The sequence below is a fragment of the Carcharhinus amblyrhynchos genome, chromosome 2, assembly GCF_965287045.1.
Source record: "Carcharhinus amblyrhynchos chromosome 2, sCarAmb.v2.hapA, whole genome shotgun sequence".
NCBI classification, from domain to species: domain Eukaryota; kingdom Metazoa; phylum Chordata; class Chondrichthyes; order Carcharhiniformes; family Carcharhinidae; genus Carcharhinus; species Carcharhinus amblyrhynchos.
This window is the reverse complement of record NC_137325.1, coordinates 65,752,401-65,771,925: the sequence shown is the minus strand read 5'-3', so window position 1 is coordinate 65,771,925 and position 19,525 is coordinate 65,752,401. Positions and strand designations below refer to the sequence as shown.

Here is a 19,525-nt window from a genome sequence, read left to right as displayed (position 1 = left end):
TTGATTCGGGTGCTCTAGTTAGTGAGGAGGTTACTGCTGAGTGTCCGACGGCTCTCTGCTTGAGATCAGTGGGGAGGGGAAGGGGAGTTTCTGCTACCACTCTGCCTGAGATCGGTGGGGGGGAAGGGGAGGGTCCGCTGCCACTCTGCCTCACATCAGTGAGGGGAAGGGGAGTCGACTGCTATGTTGCCAGAGATCAGTGGGGAAGAAGGGGGAGGGGCCTGCAATTAGTCTGGGTGGCAGAGTGGGTGGAGGGAAAAGGGGGTCAGTAATGTTGTGGGGGTAGGGCAATGTCTGTGGGGGCCAAGGGGAGGCATTATCCGCCTGGGAGCAGCATGGCAGAGGAACCACATTCTATCATTTTTTTCCACTGATGAGCTGCAGGATGCGTTAAGTCCCACCTAGAGGCTTGTGCAGTGTAATTCGGAATCGCTGATATTTTTTCAGGCAGTGTCTGAATGGAAGTTCCTGAGAACGGGTCTAAAAGTCGGATCCGAAACACTCCCAGTTTCAAGTCCGCCCAGCACTTAGAATCAAAATGATAAAATCAGGCCCTTGTTTTGAGTTTTGAAAGCACGGGGGCTGGTTGAGTAAGATCAGTACTCTGTCTGCTGTGAATAGCTGAAGGGATCGTAAAGGAGTGAAATGCCCCCAAAGAAAGCAATTGCAGCCTTGTACGCCTTGGTACTTTGAATCACGTTATGTTGATTGCCCAAGTTAAATTGACCCTAGTATCAGGGGATTAGCAGGGTAAGTATGAAGGGTTATGAGAACAGAGCCTGGCTGGGATTCTAGTTGGTGTAGACTCAATGGGCTGAATGGCTTCCTTTTGCACTGTAGGGATTCTATCCTATAATGCTTAATATCGTAATGTTAAAAACAGATCTTCTTTATTTTGACGTTCTGAGTATTCAACAAGAAGAAAACGTATTGGGAAATAGCCTGAATCTTGATCAAGTGTTCCCTTATTCAGCTTGACTCTAAGTGGAGAATTGTCTTTGTTGATATTTCAGGGTGTTGGTGATAATATTTTACTGCAGAAACCATTGATTTATTGCCATTTTGCACTTGGAATTGGTGATCCCCATTACATGCCTGTGAAAGATTGGAAGATCCTGAAGAAAATACTGACTGATACTCTTGATAGCTATAATGAGCTCAATGCTGTGATGAATCTAGTTTTATTTGAAGATGCAATGCAACATGTGTAAGTATAAGTGTGATAGCACAGTGTGTATAAGAGGCAAGCATTCGCGGGTCACATCACCCACCCAGGTCCTCCGGGAATGGAGCGTGAGAACCTTGACCTATGGAGTGATAGAGCATGGGGCCATGGAGGAGAAACCCTCATTGCAAGCCAGGGAGTCGGAGGGACAGGAACTGTATCAGTGTTGACTTATGTGTGTTTTGCTGTTGTTGTGATTTAAAACTTTCTCAGTGTATTACTTCGCCCTACAATAATAAGCGAAGGGGTTAATTGTTTAATATATTTGTGTTCTATTTAATTCTTCATTCCTTGCTTCAAATAAAAATACACGGGATTTGATTTTCCAGCCACGCTCGCCCCAAAACTGGAAAATCCCGCTGAGGTTAACGGACCTATGCATGATGCCACCGCCACACCTCCCCCCCACCCCACCCCACATCTGCCCGCTATGATTCCCATGGCAGGTAGGGCAGGAAAACTCCCTCCAGGACTCAGGACCTTCATATTTCACTGCACTTAGGAGCTGAAATTCTTGATTAATGACTGCTAATTTTACGGATAACAGCTCTCACTTGGGCTTGAATTTTCATTCCTGTGTTGGGAGTGCCACAAATCTGACTTGGGTGAAAGTGTATCGATCTTTACATTTCCTTTTTGGTGGGGTGGGTGCTGGGCGGGGGATGTCTGTAAAAAGGAGTTGGGCCCACCACCCTGGAAGCAGTGCAGTGCACAGAGGCTGCTAGATGCTGCATTAAAGGCTGGCCTCAGTGATCTGGGACTTACTAGAGAGAGAATAAAATGTTAAAAACAGCACTGTAGCTCTCTGTCTCTGCAAACCACCTTACCCCCAATTGCCTCATACATTCTCCCTGTTTCATCCATGCCAACTCATGCTATCTCAGGCAACCTCCCCCCCCATTTGCCTCTCATATTTTCCATGCCAACCTATGCTGCTGTACCCATCCCGTTGCTCCTTATACTGTCCATGCCAAACTATGACCCTTACACCCCCCCTTTATAGCCCCATGTCAACTTAGTGCCAACCATGCCCCTACTTTTTGCCCTTGTACATGCTAACATGCTAACACACCCAAAATCCATCATGCTGAAATGAAATAAAGTGAAGATCTAAATATCTGTCAATTACATCATTTTGTAATCACTGATTAAAATCCAGTCTTGGTGTTTAAATGCCTTCAATTTCTTACCTCTTGTAAGCAACTTTTCCCTCAAGTATGTAATCCCTTATAAGAGCAAATATTTGTATTCCAGTCCAACTTCAAAGATGTTAGAAGTACTTGGACCTGTCAATCAAACTGAACTGACAATAGACCCGTAGATTTTGAAATCAGTCATGCAGTAAAATCCTATACTGGTAGCCCCAGGGCTTAAGTTTATAGAGTAAAATAGAATGACAGGAACTGTTGTTTTATAAACTGCAGACTTTAAAAAAAATTCAAACAGCAGGAAATTTAAATGTCTTGGCAATGTGACAGTTTCAACGAGTTTGTCCACTTTTAATAATCCCAAAGGCCACTAAACCTCTCCCAAAGGGATACCTGGACCTATTCAAAAGGGACCCTTATTTCTCCAAAGAGTACCCTACTCCTCAGAACTCTGGTAAGTTTAGACCTTCCTCTGAAAAGTATAAAGCCCACAAGTCATGTTTTGGTCATCCTACAAATGAAAATTGGATTTCTTTGAAGGCAGCTACACTTTAACATTCCACACTACTCCTGGACTACCTCAGAATGCCTGCTCAGTCCAGTCATTGGTTAAAGTATATTTTGTACAATTTTACACAAAAGCATTAGAAGATACTCATCACACAGAATTTGAAAGGTTCTGTTTCTTTATGACAGGTGTCGGATAAATCGAATATTAGAGAGCAGCCGAGGATATGCTCTACTGGTGGGGGTCGGTGGCAGTGGAAAGCAGAGTTTATCTAGATTGGCTGCTTACATTAGTTCTTTAGAAATATTCCAAATCACACTGAAGAAAGGATATGGGATCGCAGATTTGAAGGTAAATATTTTCCATTTACAGCCCTGCATTTTTAAGGTGATAATATCTACTTGCTAGTTGCTGACATTCACCTGAGTTGCTCCTCCAATGTAGCTGAATCGCTTTTCTAAACCCCAAAACACACTCAGATCCTGGCAATTAGGAAAGGTACAAAGGGAGACAAAACAGATAGCAAGAGCTAAACAAAACAGTAGGTAGAGAAATTTGCAAGGGACATCAAAGCCAAAGCAAAACAATTTTACTATTATTAGGAAAGAGAGGATGGTCAGTAGCAATGTGGCCCATTGAAACCTGCTAATGGTGGGATCATAAACTATTCCTTTTGATTGGAAAATTGCTTGTGTCCCTCTGCTGTTTAAAGAAGGTGAGAGAGGAAAACGAGGGAACTGTGGACCACTCAGCGGAACCTTTGTTTTTGTGAAATTACTGTAATTTAGTTTGAACCAATGGCTATGTGATTGACGGTTTGTGTTTGAAAACTTTTACTTTGGACCAATAACAGATGTCAGGTTAAGTTGTTCAGGGTTTCTTCTCATTCCCTCTCAAGCAACAGTTAAACAATGCACAAGAGTATACTTTCTGTTCTGATTTAAGAATCTGCAACACATAGCTGGGCCCTTATATTTAAGGTGAAGGAGGAAGTGATCAATGAAACCAGGAAGGTTGAGGACCCAGAGGCCCTGCTGAATATAACAGTGGGACCTCTCATCATTTGTCATAGAATCCCTACAGTGCAGAGGGAGGCCATTCAGCCCATCGAGCCTGCACTGGTAACAGTCCCACCCAGGCCCTATCCCTGTAACCCCACTTATCCCTTTGACTAATGGGCAATTGAGCATGGCCAGTCAGCCTAATCAGCACATCTTTGAAATGTAGGAGGAATCAGAGCAGCTGGAGGAAACCCATGCAAACATACAGAGAATATGCAAACTGCACACAGACAGTTACCCAAGGTAGGAATTGAACCCAGGTCCCTGCTGTGAGGCAGCAGTGCTAACTACTACGCCACAATGCCACCCCAAATTGTGTTATTCCGTTGCTGCCATCCAAATGACTGACTGATTGCCAAGCATATAAACTAGTAGCAGGAGGCTACAGTCAGGAACCCTTGAGATAGGTCTCTGGCAATTGGGTTAGAGGGAGGCCGCCAATTGCAGCAGGATTAAAGAGCGGTCAGAGTAGGCAGCGTGCTGAAGGTTTCCCTAGGGGGCTTAGGGGAGCACTCCTGCTTCTGGCCACAATGCATATTATGAAAGATATTTACCTCTGAGGTCTGCAGCTGCTGCCTCCATTTCAGTGCGGTTTCCTAGGCCCCATGAAACTACCTGACCTCCATTCTATCTAAATCAGGCTCCCAATTGCACCGTGGCCCCTGTTGAAGAAGTGTCTCAACTCTCCAAGCTGGGATGGTTGCATGCTTCAGTACCTGTTGGTGCAAAAATGTCTCTGGGCATGTACTTGTTTTATGTTTCTTCTGCGTTTTATCCTCTAATCCAACTTCCTTACACCCATCCTTGGGGTTGTTAATATCAAGTCCAATGTGTTTGAATTGCATCATTTGATAATTCTGATTATCTGCAGTTAAAATTTGGGGCAGATTTCCATTCTTAAAGACACTAAGGAACAAATTCAAATTCAATTAACAAATCAATGTAGCAATATAAAGATGTTACTGATCTTTGCTCATAACATTTCCTAAGCTTTGGGGATCAGTGTGCAGTCAGCCAATATGGGCATGGTCAGCAGGCACAACTTGGCTGATTCATTATGGGTTGTGGGGTGAGGGGGGGAAGGGGATGCAGAAAATAATTGGACATTGACAAGTTACTCGGGGCAAAAGAACATTACCAATAAAAACCTTTAAACTTAAAAGTCATCTTCCAACTTCGGGGGCGGCACAGTGGTTAGCACCATTGCCTCTCAGCGCCAGGGACCTTGGATCCAATTCTGATCTCGGTCACTGTCTTTGTGGAGTCTGCACTTTATCCCCGTGTCTGCGTGGGTGTCCTCTGGGTGCTCCAGTTTCCTCCCACACATCAACGTGAATTGGCCATGCTAAATTGCCCCAGTGACAGGAGGATTAGCAGGGTAAATGTGTGGGGTTATGGGAATAGAGCCTGGGTGGGATTGTGGTCGATACAGACTCGATGGGCCCAGCGGCCTCCTTCTGTAGTGCAGAAATTCTATGATTCTATTCTGTGACTTGACAAACCTGCCCATAGTGCTGGTAGTCTTCTAAATGCCTGAGTATTCCTTTTTGCCTAATTAATGCTCTTCCATCGACTGGAACATAAATTTTCTAACATCCAGATCGCTGCTCAAAAGGCATTAAAGTCTAGAAATCAGGCAAATGAAACTATGTGACCATTTCAACCTTTACTTCCCCCAGCCCCATCAGGAATTCATCACAGTGCTTGAAAAACACAACATTTCCGGCTCCCATTCAATCTTCCATCTTTACCAGATTCTTTCCACATCTTTTTTCCCCCCAAGTTGTTTCCCTGTCTCCCAAACAAATCCAGGGTTACATTACATTGTACTTGCAAAATGAGTATTTGAAATGTTTAACTGGTTATCACAGGATAAACTTTCTCGCCCACAGCATGGACGTATACTCACACACACCAGATAACTTATTAAAACATTGTGAGCATCATAAAATAAGCTACTTGCTGTATGCTTTGCAGGTGGAAAGAGGTTTTGAAAAATCTGTCTGCATAGATGACTATTTTCAGCTCTGTTCCTAACCATGTACCTGTAGGAGAACTCACTTGCAGTTATAGCTTTGTATGAACAAAGTCACCAGTACAGCTTCAGCACAGACATGCTAAACTGCAGTGACTTAAGATTACAAAACTTTTTAAAACAGGAAATGTTTTTGGATCAATCAACATTACCCTTTTTCAATAGATATGAAGAAGAATACTCCACAGGGACAGGCTCTTCAGCCCACCAAACCTGCAGTGATTCTTAATCATTATTTAGACCCAGTACTTACTACCCATATGCGGTTTCTATTCCTCTGTTCACCTCCCATTCATGTGTCTATCAAGGTATTCCTTGAATGTTGGTAACATGCCTGCTACCATCACCACTACAGGCAGTGTGTTCCAGGCACCCACCACCTCTGTGTGAAATGCTTCCCCCGCATGTCATCCATAAACTTCCCCATTCTCATCTTGACCCTGTACCCTCTTGTCATTGACTTTTCTTCCCTGGGAAAAGGCCTCTGACTACCGTGTCTTTGTCTCTCTTAATTTTGTAGACCTCAGGTCGCCCCTTAGCCTCCGTCATTCCAGTGAAAACAATCCAAGTTTATCCAAGGAGGTTTACTAGGATGGTGCCTGGTATGGTGGGGAGGTCCTATGAGGAGAGACTGAGGGATTTAGGGTTGTTTTCGTTGGAAAGAAGGCGGCTAAGAGGGGATCTTATTGAAACATATAAGATGATTAGAGGTTTAGATAGGGTGGATAGTGATAGCCTTTTTCCTCGGATGGAGAAAGCTAGCACGAGGGGGCATGGCTTTAAATTAAGGGGGGGTAGCTACAGGACGGATGTCAGGGGTAGGTTCTTTACCCAGCGGGTGGTGAAGGATTGGAATGCCCTGCCTGCTGCAGTTGTAAATGCGTCTAGTTTGGGGGCGTTTAAGAGATCTCTGGATAGGTTTATGGACGAAAAGGGATTGGTATAGGCTAGTGGGTCATTGTTTTTGTAACTGGTCGGCGCAACATCGTGGGCCGAAGGGCCTGTTCTGCGCTGTAATGTTCTATGTTCTATGTTCTATGTTCTAACCTCTCCTCGGACCTAAAACCCTCCAGACCAGGCAGCATCCTAGTAGCCCTTCTTTGCACTCTCACCAAAGAATCCACATCCTTCTGGTAGTGTGGCAACCAGACTGCATGCAATATTCCATATGTAACCTAACCAAAGTTCTATACAGTTGTAACATAACTTGTCAACTTTTATTCTCAGTACCCCAGCCAGTGAAGGCAAGCATGCTGTATGCCTTCTTGACCACCTATTTATCCACCTGTGTTGTTTTGATTAAGTGTCAACTCAGGTGGGAAAAGCAGGGGATCTGTGCATCTGTATGCCCAGATCCCTCTAAGTCAATGCTCAGGGTTCTTCCATTTACTGTGTAATTTGCACCTGAATTTGATCTTCCAAAATACATCACCTTACATTTGTCCTTATGAAACTCCAGCTGCTATTTCTCTGCCCAAGTGTGCAACCTAACTATATCCTGCTGTATTCTTAGACAATCTTCATCACTGTCTGCAACTCCATCAATTTTTGTGTCCTCCCCAAACATACTAATCAGAACATCTACATTTTCCTGCAGATCATTTATATATATTCCTAAGGTCCCAGCAGTATTCCTGTGGAACATTACTAGCTACAAATCTCCATTCTAAAAACACCCTTCCACTGCTACTCTCTGTATTCTATGACCAAGCCAGTTCTGTATCCATCTAGACAGCGCACCCCCGATCCCATGAGACTCTACCTTTTATGCTAGCCTGCCATGAGGGACCTTGTCACATGCTGTACTGAAGTCCATGTAGACAACATCCACTGCCTTTCCCTTATTCTTGTCACCTCCTCGAAAAACTCAATCAAGTTGGTGAGTTATGACCTTCCCTGCACAAAACCATGTTGCCTATCATTAACAAGTCCATTCTCTTCCAAATTTCAATAAATCTTGTCTATCAGTGTCTTTTCCAACAGCTCCCACACCACTGACATCAGGCTCACAGGCCTTTAATTACCAGGATTATCTGTGTTTCCCTTCTTAAACAAAGCAATAACATTGGCCACTCTCCAGTCCTCTGGAACCCCATCTGTGGTCAGGGAAGATGCACAGATATCTATTAAGGCCCCAGCTATTTTGTCCCTTGCCTCCCACAGTATCCTGGGATAGATCCATTCCAGACCTAAGGACTTGTCTATCTTAATGCATTTCAAGACATACAAAACTTAGCCCTTCATTATATTGACCTGTCAGAGAGTATTCACACGCTCTTCCCTTACCTCAACATCCTTCATGTCGCTCTCTTTGGTGAATACTGATGCAAAGTACTTATTGAGGGTTTCATCCATTCCTCTGGCTCCACGCATAACCTCCCTCCTTTATCCTTGCGCAGCCCTACTCTTTCCCTAACTATTCTCTTGCTCCAATATACATATAAAATGCCTTGGGGCTCTCTTTAACCCTGCAAGCCAGGGACATTTCTGGCCCCTCTTAGCCCTGCTAACTCCCCCTTTTGAGCTCCTTACTAGTTTCTCTATATTCTTTAAGGTCTTTATCTGTTTTTAGTTGCCTAGACATTATGTTTGCTTCTTTTTACCCCTGTCAGCTGAGATTCCAGAATCCTGCCATCCCTATCCTTCATTTTTGCAGGAACGTGACTGTCTTACATTCTAATCAACTGGTCTTAAAAAGACTCCCACATGTCAGATTCTGTAAAAGCCCCTAATTATTGAACTTATTTGAAATCTTCTCCCTAAAGTGTAACGTGTGTGAATCGTTTTGGTCGTGTCCCTTCACGAGCTTAAACTTCACTGAAATCATTGGAAGTTCTTCTCCAAAGCAATCTAGCCCAATTCCGTAAAGTTTTCACATCACAGAAATTGTTGATAACTGTCTTTCTACCCTCTAAACAACAATGATATTTTCCTCTGATCATTTTCATTTATTTATTCGAGTCATTTTATATAAAGTTACATTTGACTTCTGAAGAAAGCCATTAATTGCCATTTATCAATAATGTAGGACCTCTTCAAAAGCTTCCTGAAAATCTAAGTGTATTGTGCCCACAGTGTTTCCACCTCCCCATCCTCATCATGTCATTTAATGTCCTCAAAAATATCCGGTAGGTTCATTCAGCCAGACCTTCATTTCTGAATTCTGTCATTCCAAAGACTATTCTTTTCCAAATGTTAACTAATAGATCTCTGAAGATTATTTTGAGGTATTTTCCTGCAAGTGGTATTTAGATCATTTGTCCAACTGCCCAGAGCAATTAAATAATTTCACCCAATAGATGGAATCATAATATTATTGTTCCACCTACTCTATTGTGCTTGTTTCCTTTCCTTAGGCTCTTATACCTTCTATTTTATCTTTTGCAATTTAATCTGTCTCAACTACTCAAGGACATTGCAGATTCCTTCAACACATATTTACATTTTGCAACCTTATTTCATTTGCTCCTATTGTTAAGATAAAATACACAGTTTTCACTCACTCTTACATTGTGTCTCCTCCTATTGTCTTTGTTTCTCTGCCCCACACACACACAAGCACTCCATTTACTATTCCTAATGGAAGTGATGACTCCTGGGAGCCTATATACATGCCATCTGTTGTATATGATGAGCAACTTAAGTTTGATTTTCTATTCAGTTGAATCTATGAATATCCAGAGTGTGTGCTTTTCTGGAATGTAAATATAACATTTAGGTGTATGAGAAGGCGGTTGTTACATAATTTACCGATTTTTTTTAGGTATTTTATCCCTTTTTCACACACTGGACTGCAGCTGCGAGAAGAGGCAGGTGGCCACAGGTCTCTGCCAGAGCTCTTCCGTGACCAGCTGGTGAGGGCAATGAAGGTCAACCTAATGTGCATCCCCTGCATGGTTATCCTTCTCCCTATTGGCTTGACATGATGCTGTGTTTCACAACTTGCTGACTTTCAATTCTCGCTATCACAGTCTGCTATGCCATTCTCTTATGGCTTGTGGCATTGGGTCACTCTGTTTTTAGTAACGCTGTAACGTTTCACCTTCTGCTCCATTTAGGTTGATCTTGCTAATTTGTACATCAAGACCGGAGCCAAAAACCTGCCAACAGTCTTTCTCCTGACAGATGCTCACGTTCCAGATGAACGTTTCCTTGTCCTGATCAATGATTTGCTGGCATCAGGTAAAGAAACTCATGTTCCAGTACAGGATCCATTTCAGAATACAGTCCGTTTTTACAAAGTGCTGCCCAGCTTCTGATGGTGCATTAAGAGTTTTGAGACAGCTGCACCTTCACTCAGGATTTCCTTCTGAAAAGCCAGCCAAGATTGTCAGTCTGCAATGCGGGAAACTGTGTCAGTTTCAAACTGCTACTTGTAAAAATGCCAAAGATGGGTGAATGATTGGTAGCTATGAAATGAAGCACTCTTTGCCCTCCTTATATCCTCACTGAATTGAAATTAAAAACTCATCACACATTGTTGAAAAAAGCAGAGATGCTATCTAAGTCTTCCATTCATCAGGTCAGCCCACAAGATATTACCCAGCTGTAGGGAAAAAAAACTGTTTATATCAATTTCAGTGCCAGTATGATGCCAGCCTTATAGGCCCTACGTCCCAATGATTGATAGATCATATCATACAACACATTCCTTTGGCAGTTTGTGACAGGCAAAGCACTGACTATACCCAGCCAGTCCACACTTGCAAAACTCAAAACGTAGGCTGTGATTTTGTGCCAGCATTCACCGCAAGTGCAAATGACGTGATCACAAAATATTATCAGACACAGAAAACGAGAGCTTCTCCAGCGAGACCTCATTTTCCCCTTCTCTTCGTTGGTGATGTAATGAGGTTCCTGACCTTCTGTATACTTAGTGGGCTTCCCCACCATATTGGCCCCAACATTTGGAATTTCCTCACCGCATTAAACCTGGTCAGTGAGGTTTACAACTGTTTATTGAAAACAGGAACCAAGTGAAGGGAACCCGCTGGCGGCACACAGGTAAATATAGTCCCAGGGGAGAGAGGGACATGCCAGGGCAGTACCCTTGCATTGCTCCCTGACACCACACACTGGTACAGCTCTCTGACAATGCCAGGAGACAGTGTTGGGTGGACCCTCTGGGGAGCTCCATTTGGGGGGACAATTGGAGCACCTTTAAAAAGTATATCTCAATTTCAAGATTACTGGCTGCTGATTTTTTTCTAGCCCTGCCTGACCAGGGTGAGCTACATCTCCAGACTTCTTCTGCACTGAATGGTGGGTAATCTGGTGAGGAAAGTTTACTGAGCAGCCTGAGAGCTGCATTCTGCCTCAGCCAGCACTCTGTTGGACTCCAAGGGGAGGGAGATGGGGACGAGGAGGTAAGTGCCTCTCCAAGAGACATGGGATTGGGGGGACTTGGGCTGGAAACAAGGGGCTGATCTTGGGATTCCCCTCCCCTCAGGGCATGGGAATCTTGGACTGCCCCTCCGAGCCCTGGGAAATAGGAACATCTCATTTGGCATGGTGATTTCAGCCACGCTCTGACCAAAGTCTTCATGGTTGTCTGTGTGGTGTGAAATCTTTGAAAAGGCCTGGTCACTTTAATATCCATGCCTCGTGGATACCTGGAAGATTTCCAAATCACTGCGGCACTCCATTCTGCAGAAGAGATCCTGCTTTCCCTCTCTAAGAAACTGCAGGTGTGAGAAGACCCCTTTGATGTTCTCCAATTGACAGCACAAACAGAAGATTAAATTGACCAGGCCCCTTCACAGTGCACAGACAAACTGAAGATTTTGATCATAGGGCTGCCTGAAATCACCATGCCAAAAGTGGTGTCCATGTTTCCTAGGGCTATACGGAGCATTCAAGCCACCGGATCCCCATCACTGTGGAAAGCCCTGAGGTAAAGTCTTTGGCTCCATTCAGAGCACTCCCCCAACCTCCCCATCCCCAGGGACCTTGGAAGGCCCGCCCTCTGCAGCCTGGTAGCGGCAGAGGGCACATCGGCACTGCATTTATCTTCTAACTCCCCTTGGGGTGCATGGTCTAGCTCCATGCTTGTCAGGACCTGCACAAAAGCCTGTCCAATGCAGTTCCTGTATGGGAGTAGGTGGGCATGGGAGACGGGTGCCTTGCAGGAGGGCTCTGAATCAGGTTTCAAGCCTGCTAACGATGTGGTAAAAACGGTTTTGCATAATAATCGGGTTGCTGCCCACTCTGGGCAGGAACCTGATCGGGACTGGCAGGGCAGACCAGGAGGCCGGGGCCGGTGAATCCCCCTAGTATTTCTCTATTTTAGCAATACTCGAGTTCTCCATTATTAACCGACTATCATCATGCATTCTTCTATTCTATATGATCCTTTTACCAGAACTTGGAACTGTGGGCCTGTTTATTTCTGCCAGCCTTTTATTTCTTTTACAATCTTCAGACTTTTTAAACAGCAAATTTGTCACCACCTCGTCGTTAATTCTTGATTCGTCTCTTCATTTGAATTTCTATGGTCTTGCTGTTGTACTGCACTGTGACCTATTGCTTCTGATTGGCTGCAAAATGCTTTGGAACATCCTGAGGTTATATAAAAGGCACAGTATAAATGCGAGTGTGTAGTTGACTTGTCCTCCTTGGTTTCTCATTGTGAACAAAACTGGAAGCTTTCTGCTGAATAGCAGCTGATCAGAAGAACTAGCAGCCTGCCCTGAGGAAGTTGCAGCCAATCAGAGCTATATCTTTTTTCAGTGGAGAAAATGGTCTTTCCTGTTGCACCTCTTTTTGAAAAAATGCTCTGAAAATGCAACAATTTACATTCCACAAGGCTCCTTGTGTGGAAAACGCACAAAAACTTTACATGACTAACACAACTGTGCCGTTCCAGTGACAAAACTATGTTCTTTAATTCCACGGCACTTCTAGTAAGTCTTTTCTTACCTGTATCACTTTATAAATTGTCGTTTACCTTTTCTCCTATTGAAAAGTGCCTGGCCTACCTTATATAGCCTCCTCATAGCATAACAATTGATAGGAAAAAGCTCATGAGGACTGGCGGCCGATTCTCCTGATCAGCTGCTCAGGTTATTCAATGTTTGGTACAGTTATGTAAAGGTTTTCTAATTGACGGAAATTCAATTTGAATATAGTGTGATATGATTATCGGGCCTCCCTGCTATAACATCCCCTTCTATCGGAAGGTCCATTCACAAACCACCCACCCCATCCCCAGTGGCATGATTTCATGTTGGCACTGTTTACAACAGATTTTTAAAAACAGGGAACTGGCAAACTGAATCTGCTGGGAGCGCACAGGAAATCCCATTTTGGAGGGAGAGGGTCATGCCCAGGCATTGTCCCAGTACAGCCCCCAGGGGAGGTGCTGGGCTGTCCACGGTGGGCAGGAGAGGCAGAGGGTTCTTTTATTCCATTATTATCCTTTAGACATTGGGGCACTTTTTCTGTGAGGAGCTGGCTGGGCATGCTCTGAATGAGCCCACATCACCTGCATGATGTCATTGAACCCACCTCCTTGATTCTCTTTTGACTGTGTCAAATAATATGGTGGGAAAAGTGGGCAGTGCCACCAGCGGGTTCTCCTCCCGCCCCTGCTTTTCCCACCTGAGTTCACACTTAATCAAAACATGAGAAACTTCCGCCCTTGTCAAAAAATGGGAAAATACCCTTCTATTTAAATGCTGTGTGTGCTTTGAGGGGAGGGAGAAAACAAGCAACACAAATGTTAGATTAACAGTCTGTGATGTGTGGTTAACAAACAGCTCCAGAGGGAGACAAATGTGGACTTTATTGCTGGGATTTCTGCTGGCTCTTGGTTTTCTAGCCATCTAAGTCAATAGGTGGAAAATTATGTGTAACAGGAATGACAATAAAAAACCTAAGTTTGTATTTCTATGCACTCTGACTTCATGTTATGGAATTTTGTACCAACTCTGACTTGGCAGCACAGTTCAGTGAAACAGGTTTCCTCCCTTGTTGTGCACTGCATTGTGCTGCCATCCTCACAGTTTGCATCCAGTTGCAAATCAGCGAGGTGAATTGGCAAAATTATTAACAGATTATACTTAATGATACTGTACCATATGTTATCACTAATCAGTGCCAAATATTGCTATGATCATGCTTTATCAAGTATAGCGTAGTTGGCAGAAATGCAAATAAATGGCTTTAGCAGTAAAGTAAAAGTGGATTTGCATGAATGAGGAGGAATGTTGTCGTTTTGACTGACCTCATTATATAGTCAAAGTGCAATGAAACTACCTCTTGTGTTCTGAGATGGAATGGCTATTTATCAAGAGACCAAGAGGGCATTTTCAAAATGTCATTTTGAAAGCACCTGAGAATTAAACAGAATACAGGTTACTCTTTTTACTGAAAATAGTATTTTGGAAAGAAAATAAAAATGTAATGGTGATGAAAATAATATTTGAGAAAAGTAGTAAAGTTTTGTATTGAAAGTATTTAATTTGCTTCAAAGGTCCCATTAACCACTGCATTTCCCCCAACAAATCAGCAAAAATATTCCTGTTTGCATTGTCATCCTTTGGGTCAGATTGTGAGGATCCGAATCCTGTTTTGTCTTAACCAGGTGAAATTCCAGAACTATTCAGTGATGAAGAAGTTGACAATATCATTGGTGGTTTACGCAATGAGGTCCGAGGCCTAGGGTTATTGGACAACAGGGAAAATTGCTGGAAGTTCTTCTTGAACAGAGCCCGACAGCAGCTCAAGGTATTTGCACTACACAAAATAAATAAAAGCAAGTTTTCCTTTCCCTTTTAAAGAAACTACTGAGAATTTTTAAACTGTAAATTTAATGTGCTCATTCCTAATGTGGGTGGTTTGGGAAATTTTAGATTAATTTTTAAGTCACTTTCAATTGGAGAATTGATTTTAAATCTGGTTGCCTAGTTCTGTCTTCTTGCAAATCAGTTGGAATCCCAGCACAGCAGTGAGTCTATCACACCTTATGTCACCTGGAAAGAAAATGCAAGATATTGTGATTTTCCTTTACATTTCCATGGTAGAATGGTTATAATCTTATTACCAGATCTGAGAAATTAAGACGTGCTGTTCCTTTTGTGAAAATATCTAATCTGATGCATGTTAAAATTAATACTTGTTCATAGAATTATAGAATCCTAGAGTGCAGAAGGAGGCCATTTGACCCATCAAGTCTGCACCAACCACAATCCCACTCAAGCCCTATCCCCATAACCCCATGCATTTACCCTGGCTAGTCCCCGTGTCACTAAGGGACAATTTATCATGGCCAACCCGCCTAACCTGCACATGTTTGAACTGTGGAAGGAAACCGGAGCACCTGGAGGAAAGCCATGCAGACACACGGAGAATGTATAAAGTCCGCACAGATAGTGACCCAACCTGGGAATCAAATCCAGGTCCTTGACGCTGTGAGGCAGCAGTGCTAACCATTGAGCCACCACGTGTCATGTACCTGCTAAGACTACAGATTGTGGCATATTCTTCTCGTGTGATTTTGTTCCTCAGTGTGCCTGAGTTCAGCAGTGCTATGAGCATCTAGGCCAAAAGAATCCAGTAACTTCACTGCATCAAGGAAAGATTCAAGTCTGAATCAAGCATTCGTACATGTCCTCACGTTGGTCTGTGAGTGTCCATAACAAAATCCTGGAAGCAGTTTGTGAGATAAAGAATCATATGATTCTTTGAACTAATGTGAGTGGAAATCATTATTAAGAGTAAAATTTAAAAGCAGGAAAAATACATTCCTGAAATGTCTTTCTATCCATTTAAAAAAAAATCTGTTAGTTACTTGAATTTGGTTTGAGAGCTTTCTGTTTTTGTTGGAAATGTGAGCCAGATGCAGTGATTATATTAACAAATGGTGCAAAATATTGGGAAAGTGGCAGAATCCCTCTTGAAGTGTACTCCGGCCATAAATCCAGTGGGGGTGGAGTGGAAGGAGCACAGAGAAGACCAACATCTGAAAACATAGCTGGTAGTTTAAAGCCCCATCTGAGGGTGGGTTTGATATGGTTGGTCAGTTAAAACCGAAATATGCACAAAACTCAGCTCAAACCCAGCCCTTCCACAGAGCTCAGATGAGGAGTGGGACCAACGTGCTCGCAAGAAGCTGATCTGTCATTGAGACTTGTTGAGTCAGCCCACCTCCAATTTGACAGGATTTCCATTTTTAACTACAGTCTGGCTTTCCAAGTCTCGGCAATTCTAACAGATGAAAGTGGGTGAAAAGAGCTGTATCCATCAGATAAGTGGCTGAAGCAATGCTCATAGGCCAGGAAGTGTAAAAGTGTTTTTCCCCAGGCCCAACAAGCTACCCACAAACATCCCATCTCACCTTCACTAGCTCCCCTGACACATTCAGCATCCCCAATCCCCTACCCCTGCCTGCAAACTTTCCCCGATATCTCCTCTCCAACCTAACTTCCAAAACCACACCCCCCCCACTCTATTCTACACTATTCTCCAATCCCCTGCCCCAACCACCAAACCACCTCCCCTCACCCTGCTCTTGACTTAAGCCTACTCCATCTCTGTCTGAGAGCTGCAACTCAGCTTCTGTCTTATCCTGTGCTTTCAAATGCAGGCAAATGGGACTAGTTTAGGAAACCTGGTTGGCATAGATGAATTGCGCCAAAGGGCCTGTTTCTCTGCTGTATATCTCTATGATTTTAATTTAACATGGGATAAACGTATCAGCCACCACCACCCCCCTCCCCCCGCCCCCTCACCCCCTACCTCCTCTTTCTCTCTCTCTCCCTCCCTCTCCCCCCCCGCAGATATTTAAAGAACACATGCATGCAGTGGAGTAGGCTTGAACTTTCTGCTCAAATAAACCACTTATTTGTTAGGAGGTCTTGGAATTTTAAATACAAATGTATTCACATTTCAGTTTTGTAACCTTTTGCACAAATTTTAAAAGCATTGTGTTGGAAGTTGGCCCCATTCATAAAACAGGCCAAATTCCCAAAGTGAAATGATTACCATTTAAAGTTTCTGTTAATTGCAATCAGTTGCCTTGTTCCCTGGTGGTTGGCATCACTCTAACTCGCTGCCACACTTACAAATTTTGCAATTTTACTCTGTATTCCAGTATCCAAGTCATTTGTATGAAGCACCCAATCTTGAGGAATATCATTATTATACACTCCTCTGAAAAAACAATTTAACATAACACAGTGTTCCCCGTCTGTAAGCCATTTTTTTTTATCCAAGCTTATACTGACCCTCCTAGTTCTGAGCCTCAGTTTTATGAACTAGCTCCTTATGTGGCACTTTGTTAAATGCTTTCTGTAAAACTGTAAAGGCAACATCATTGAATTCCCTTCAGCAACCTTCTCTGTTACCACATCAATAATTTCACTTAGATTAGTCAAACACAACTACCTTTTACAAATGCCTGTTTGTTCTCCTCAGTAAATTCAAGCCTCTTTTTGTGGCCTTTGACTATTTCTCCCCCCACCCTGGTTATTGTTTGCAAAACCTTAACTATGATGTTAAATTGACCACCTGTAGTTACGAGGAATGATATCCTTGCACTCTGTCTTGAATAAGGGTGTTACGCTTCCACTCTGACATTTTCCCCACCTCTAGGGAAGTTTGGAAGATTAAGTTGAGCCAAGTTACCACACTTAAATTTATCACTTTTTTTAAACAGGTATTTAACTTGCTGATGGATGCATCGGTTTGTGATATATTTTACTTTTGAGTACACAAATGAGTTTGAATGGAAACTGAAGCGGGTTGGCAGCAGAAAGAGCTACACTTCTAACAGCTGGTGCAGTTTTGGACTAATTTTCCGTTGGGTTTGCTGATTGGGTCTACAGTGGAAATGCTGCCTCCATAATTCCATCTCAGTGGTGTGAAACCTAACCTCAGAAAAGACAAGGGCCATTGTTTTTAGCCTTCCCTGGCAGTCTCACTGAGTTCTTGTAGGAACAAAGAACTTCAATCCAAAAGAATCAAAGAACTGTGTCAGAGAAGTCATGATAAACAGATATGGAATAATAGCAGACATGTTGGTCTGTCACTTGGTGAAATTTGAGTCTTCCTATAGGTCCAGATTTAGTACTTGACTTGAGCCATGGAAAATGTCAAGCATTTTCCAGTTAGGTTTTGACTAGGTAACCTGCATCACCTCTTGGAACCAGCCACTAGGGATACACTCCTGGTGGCATAGGCACCCGACCAAAGTGTTTAAACTAAGTAACTCTCCCCTTATTCCCATCCTACCCATTGACAGGCTGCTTCTGCTTCTCCCTCCTCCAATCTCTTTCTCTCCTATGCCCTCATCTCCTTCAACCCCCACTTCACCTAGATCCCGTACTCATCTTTGTCCTGTCCCAATCTTTTCCCACTCCCTGTCTCCTTTCACATCTATCCCTGCCTGTTCTCCAACTCTTCTTCCCTATTTCTGCCCATCTTCCCCTCCGTCCTTCCCTCCCTTCAACTTCCTTCCACCACCTCCAATGGGATGGCACAATGGTTAGCACTGCTGTCTCACAGTGTCAGGGATCCAGCTTCAATTCTGGCCTTGAGTGACTGTCTGTGTGGAGTTTGCACTTCTCCCCATGTCTGAGTGGGTTTCCTCCAGGTGCCCTGGCTTCCTCCTACAGTCCAAAGATGTGTAGGTTAGGTGGATCAGCCATGATAAATTGTCCTTTAGTGGCTCAAGATGTAATTTAGGGAGATTAAAGGAGTAAAAACATGGGGTTACGGGAATAGGGCCTGGGTGAGATGCTCTGTCAGACAGCCAGTGAAGATTCAATGGGCCGAATGGTCGTCTTCTGCACCGTAGGGAATCCATGACTCAATTACCTTCTATCTAACTCCATTCCCTCCTCTTATCCTTGATCCAGTTACCTCCCTGCTAGTTAATGTTGTTTGAAGTGAATATTGCACTTGTTCTTGGCTCCTTATATACAAAGATGGAGGACATTCATTAGTATAATAATAAAAGTGACTATCCTTGTGAAAATAATATAGTCCAGAGCTGTGCTCTTAATATCATTGCTCTTGTTGCAAAGTAGCCTTGTTTCCATGGACTCCCACTGCACTACAACCTTCTGTATGACAAATTCTACAAATTCTGTATGACACACTCACCGCGTGCTCAATATTTCATCTTAGTTAAAGAAAAATTGCTTCTTCTGCAACAGTCACCAAGTTGTATAAAATATTTATTTATTATTTACCCAAGTCTTTACAACTTAAACATGTAATTTTCTACTTCAATTTTATCTTTTAATGAAGAGTAAGAATTTATAGTTCAAACTTTAGAGCTTTATTCTTCACCATTCCTTTATCCACATGCCATTAAAAGCATTTAGTTTCTCAGAGGATACTAGGACTCACCCTTCCAGGACACACATGTGGACACACACTAACTCCAGCTGAAAGGCTGGATAGATATGTTGGGCTTGGCTTATGCTGAGAGTTCCAGTGGAACGTAGGATGGACCTTCTGTCCCTTGCAAGGCTAGTGTGATAGAGGCAAGAACATTGACAATTCCATGACCTCTTCTTCACGGATGTTTGGGGCATCTTCAGA

At 43.2% G+C, this 19,525-nt stretch overlaps 1 protein-coding gene across 1 annotated transcript in view; it reads left to right on the top strand.

Annotated features, from left to right (window-relative positions):
* LOC145359772 (dynein axonemal heavy chain 11-like) overlaps positions 1-19,525 on the top strand; it is a 375,870-nt gene that overhangs the window by 218,114 nt on the left and 138,231 nt on the right. Inside the window, exons 51-54 of the mRNA XM_080214554.1 lie at positions 1,014-1,207; positions 3,070-3,232; positions 10,036-10,159; positions 14,562-14,704. Coding sequence (XP_080070680.1) covers positions 1,014-1,207; positions 3,070-3,232; positions 10,036-10,159; positions 14,562-14,704 — 624 coding nt within the window. The remainder of the gene's footprint in view (positions 1-1,013; positions 1,208-3,069; positions 3,233-10,035; positions 10,160-14,561; positions 14,705-19,525) is intronic.